Source organism: Pholcus phalangioides, unplaced genomic scaffold (genome assembly GCF_987345545.1).
Source record: "Pholcus phalangioides strain wild (caught in Gottingen) unplaced genomic scaffold, Ppha-v1.0 ptg000015l_1, whole genome shotgun sequence".
In the NCBI taxonomy this organism is placed as follows: domain Eukaryota; kingdom Metazoa; phylum Arthropoda; class Arachnida; order Araneae; family Pholcidae; genus Pholcus; species Pholcus phalangioides.
Window position 1 is genome coordinate 102,441,442 of NW_028301608.1, and position 4,812 is coordinate 102,446,253.

Below are 4,812 nucleotides of genomic sequence, written 5' to 3' on the forward strand. Positions count from 1 at the left end.
GTGACAGAAGAGAAATGTATTTTTTTGGGAGAATTTTTTTTTTAATATAACATTTTTTGCCCTTAAACAGGTTGATTTGAAGGATGAAGTTAAAAAAAAGCTCTGCTTACAAAAAATTTAAAAAAAATGCATTCCCTTGGGCACAATGAAAACATCCACGCAATTTTTTTTCAAACCAATTTTTATTTTTTTAATTGCATCTTGGTTACCAAGAATCGAGAAAAATAGAAAATATATGCTTGTGTATGCAGGTAGATTATTAGAAAAAAAATTATTCATAAAAGCCTCAAGGGGATTAGAATGTCATGTCCCAGATTCCTATAGTGTGGTGATTTTTTTTTTGTTTGCTTCCTCACAAAAAAAGGCCATAATTTAATTAGTGGGCTCGGAGCCGTAATCTTAATAAAATGATGAATCGTCAGTTCTCACACGATGGAAGATGTATCACCAGTGTTCACATACGAGGCGCGAAACGTCTGTCGGATGATACACTTTACCGTCCGCGATAGGAAATGTGGAAGCCAGCTCCTGTATCCTGTGATCGATGAACCCCGGGAACTGCATCTCACGATTCATTTTTACGAACTCCCTGGCATTGAGATGATGTTGGATACTTCCCCTCACGAAGTCATTGTATCCAACTGGTGTCATCCAATATATTTCGGTCTGATACGGTGACTTGACAGGTCTCGAATGTAAGTTTCTAGCTGCCATCGCAACAGCAAGAGTCTTCTCCTTACGCTGAAGTTCCGTCTCGACGTCGAGTATCTGTTTATCTATCTGGTTCTTCAAGATTTTGTAGTCTTCCATTTTTCTCGTTAGTCCGTATTTGGAGTCACTTATTTGCTTCTCTTCTTCCAGGAGATATCTCCTCAATCCGAAAAAGCAGAGTTCTCTCTTCTGCCTGAAATTCCTGTCCTCGAGTTTAGTGTGGATGAGTTTCATGTTGTTCATGTTGTCTGCCAGAGCTGTTTCAAGATCACTGTTTTCCTCCCGTAATCTAGCTGCTCTGTCTATTAGAACTTTCCTCTGGCTCGCTAATGAATCCCTAGCATCCAGTTCTTGCTGATGTCTCCTACTCAAAGCGTATGTGGTTGTCTCCCGGCATTTGCCGACATCATTGTTTACATCCCTGATCAAGTTCTTAGACTCGGCAACTTTCTTGTGAGCGAACTCTACTACTTCGACTGCGACTCGAATGTTCTCCATCGTGTTATTGATCCATTCCACAGCATGGACATTGACCTCTGGCATTTCTTTCGGCCAAGGTTTCAACGATATTTCGTCAATTGCAAACTGAGTCAAGTCCCTCATGTGATTCTCCGTGTTCAGCGTATGTCTCTTGTCTCTGATATCGGCACATAGCTTCTGCTTTCGATCAACAAGGTCATCGATGAGCTTGAAATTTTCATCGGCATCAAACTCGAGTCTTTGAATAGCGGATTCAAGGAGACTTTTCTCCGTTTTCAATTTTTTGTAAGGCTCGTCTTCCACCAAATCCGTGTCCTCTCTCTGATCTCTCAACGAAATGATATCTTTCGTGGTTTCGAATAGAAGCTTATTCTTTTTTATCGCTTCCTCGACGGAATTTTTAACTTCACTCACTTTCACCAGATATTCTTCAACAGATTTCAAGGTCTCACTTAAATTTTTCAACCAGAATGCGACATCATGGATCCTCTGGTCCAGCAGCCAGTTCGAATGCTGGTGCTTCCAGATCTCGACGTTGGTGTTGTTGGAGCGGAACTCGGAACCTTCCCGGCGAGATTTGATGGCTTCCTCTTCTTCGGATTTCGCCGTGCTTTCGAAAAGTTTATTCCTCTCATGCCACTCATCTGTTTCGTAATGAGGGAGTCTTTTCTCGAAACATTGGCTGGCATCCATCTGCACTGGTAATGGTAATTCAAGAAGCACCCGTGTGTGCAAATGAATATTTGATGGTCTCAGATCACATAAAGTTCATTGAGTACATATGAACATTTGAAAATTCGTCGATTTCATATAAGTTAATAATTATAACTTGCCAAAGATACGTCAGCTAATTTCCACAGTGTTCGAAATCATAACAAGACATCGATTATGACTTCATTTTGGAACTATATTCTTTGAAACGACTGATTTTATTTATATTATTTATCGTCTATTTTTTTCTTTCAGCGCATATTTTACGCACCAATTATTTTTTGAGCCCACTAAAGAAATAATTGAAAAATTTGCATATTTATAAGCTCATTTATGTAATCATCATCGTGGCATATATACAGTAAGCAGTATTTGTTTTCGATATTTGAAGCTTATAATTATAAAGAGTGAGTTATTGAAGCCATAAAGCATATTATACATAACTATAACCATATAGAAAGTCAGGAATTAAAAAAATCAAGTATTTAATAATTTCCGTTAGATGCGACCTCAATTATTTCTTTCGAAATTCTAGCCTCTTAAAATTATTATGTTTCCTCATTTGTTAACGGGGTTTCCTACATCGTGGAAAAAGACTATATATATAAAAAAAAATTAAGGCTTAAATTTTTGCGTTATGCTAATCTTCACCATAGCAATCGATAATACTGCATATTCTTGAGAAATTGGAGTACCATATAATTTTTTTTTTGTGAAAACTTTTTGGTTCTCTGGAAAGGAAAGAAAATATACTTTCCGCAAGTTATGTAATGGAATGTTTTAGAAATATTTTGCAATTAATATTTAACTCAAGTAAATGCTTTTTTAATTATGTTTCCAAGAATTGAGATTCTGCTTATTTGCTATTCTTATACGGATACGTGATACGGAAAGATAAAGAAAATAATTAATTTTCATTTACAGAGATGATTAATTAGCTCTGATGTAATTTACTTTCGATTTCAATCAGTGTGTAGGGTTTATTTATCTTCTCTTCGATTATTTTTTTGTTTTTATTCTCTTTCTGGAGAACTAAAAATTGCATGCATAATCAGTTTGCTCATTTACAATACTCGGTCAAAATACATCCATACATTTTTTGGAATTTAGAGAGAGAGATGAAAAACAAGAATGTGGTAGTGAAATTTTTAACATTTTGTAACCTATACGTACGTATACTCGACTATGCACTTTATAACAAAGCATTTATTTATTTACGCATTTTCTTACGTATCGCTTTACAAACATGAAATTCTAAGATAAATGGAAGGCACCGAGACAGTGATGAACTATAATAGACATTTACAAGCACCAACAGCTGATTTTTAAATTATGAGGCAAGTTTAAACGTTTTGACGTATGATTACAAGAGCATATCCATGTGTGGAATGAGAACATTTTATTTAATTTTTCTGCTGGAGTGTGCTCAAAAAAAGTCTGATGTCAAGAAATTTTCTCTTGACACTGACTCACGGCAGTGACGTATTCATGAAAAATTTAAGAGCCACGTGAAAAAAGTTTACAATTTTAAGGATAGATTCTGGATAAACAAACAAGTTTTGATAATATCAGCTTTAGTAAATATAAAAAAAAATTCACTCGAAGTATAAGTCAAAAGCGGTAAAACTAACTTAATTACTAACCAGTCACTGCCATGCTCCCTGAATGTATGTAAGCTTGGAGTATGAAGAGTTTGGCGGAATTTTCTAACAAAAAATTCATTATTTGAATATGGATAGTTTGAGTTATATTCATGGTCATGTCATTCTGAACCTCATCTCAAACAATCATTATTGATGGTTGTTTCCTGTCCTGAAGCTTCAAACCCCTCCCCCCCCCCGATTACTTTTCAGCATAGTGGGTCCTTCAAGCTGTTACACTGCTACACCAGAAACTGTAATCAGCCTTCATGAGCTCCCAGAATTTTTCCGGGATTTCCCATACCACTCTTTCTTTATCAATATAGCACGTTATCCTTATATAAAAATGCTTATCTTTGAGTGTCTTTAAAAAATCGGAGAATCTCTTCCATTTCCAAGAAAAACTCTGTGGCTCTCCAGGAAACGACTCACAATTTGGAAACCCCTAATTTATACACAAGTGTCCATACAGTCTCTAAAATGCTCAACAAGCCAATTTTGACGTTTTATTCAAATGTTTTATCACACCAGTTATTATTTTAAATTTCTTGATAAGTGCTAAGTAAGAGTATTATATTTCATCATACCTAACGATAGACATCCTTCAAAGAAATGAAACTTGGTGTATTGTTAATAGACATCCTGAAGTGTCTTTATAATGCAGAATGAAACAGATCACACGGCGAAGATATTATCCAAAGAAAAAAATTGTGACAATTGTAAACAGCTAAGAAAAGTGCTTTTTTATTCTGGAAATTAGGGCAGGTACACCATGTCCTAAAAGTTTATGGAATCGTATTTTTTTTGGTATACTATTTTAGCACATTATGCAATGAAATGCAATTTTTTCACCAAAAAGGAAAATAACTTTTTCAATAACAAAAAGAAATATTTCACAAAATAACAAAAATTGTATTTGTAATCGTTAATTTCTTAAAATTACGTGTCCAAAAGTTTATGGACAATCAAATGCATTATAATATCTGTCAAACATGTATAAATTAAGAACTGATAATTTCTCCATTATTTTGAACAACATCAAACAAATGATCTTCCATTGAAACAACTAATTTTTGTAGGAGTTGTGGGTCCATATTATACTGTTCAGTTTCTATAACATGTTTCAAGGCGTTCGCCGAGCTGAACTGTTTTTCATTGAAGTAGACTTAATAAGTATATTGCTTAGAGATCAGGACTCATCGGTGGCTACTGCAGTAGATTGGCCAGGTTCTACTGTCGCCGCAGTGGTGGTCGGCTGAAGTTTGTTTTC

The 4,812-nt window shown here is 35.2% G+C and overlaps 1 protein-coding gene across 1 annotated transcript; it reads right to left on the reverse strand.

Moving 5' to 3' along the window:
* Nucleotides 1–444: 444 nt before the first annotated feature.
* LOC149077219 (tektin-B1-like) lies at nucleotides 445–1,884 on the reverse strand. The gene has a single exon (XM_089242361.1). It carries the CDS (start codon nucleotides 1,882–1,884, stop codon nucleotides 445–447), a length of 1,440 nt encoding a protein of 479 aa, XP_089098487.1.
* Nucleotides 1,885–4,812: the final 2,928 nt, after the last annotated feature.

Coding starts and splice junctions, on each gene's coding strand:
- LOC149077219 (XM_089242361.1), bottom strand. CDS start 1,884: ATGGATGCCAGCCAATGTTTCGAGAAAAGACTCCCTCATTACGAAACA.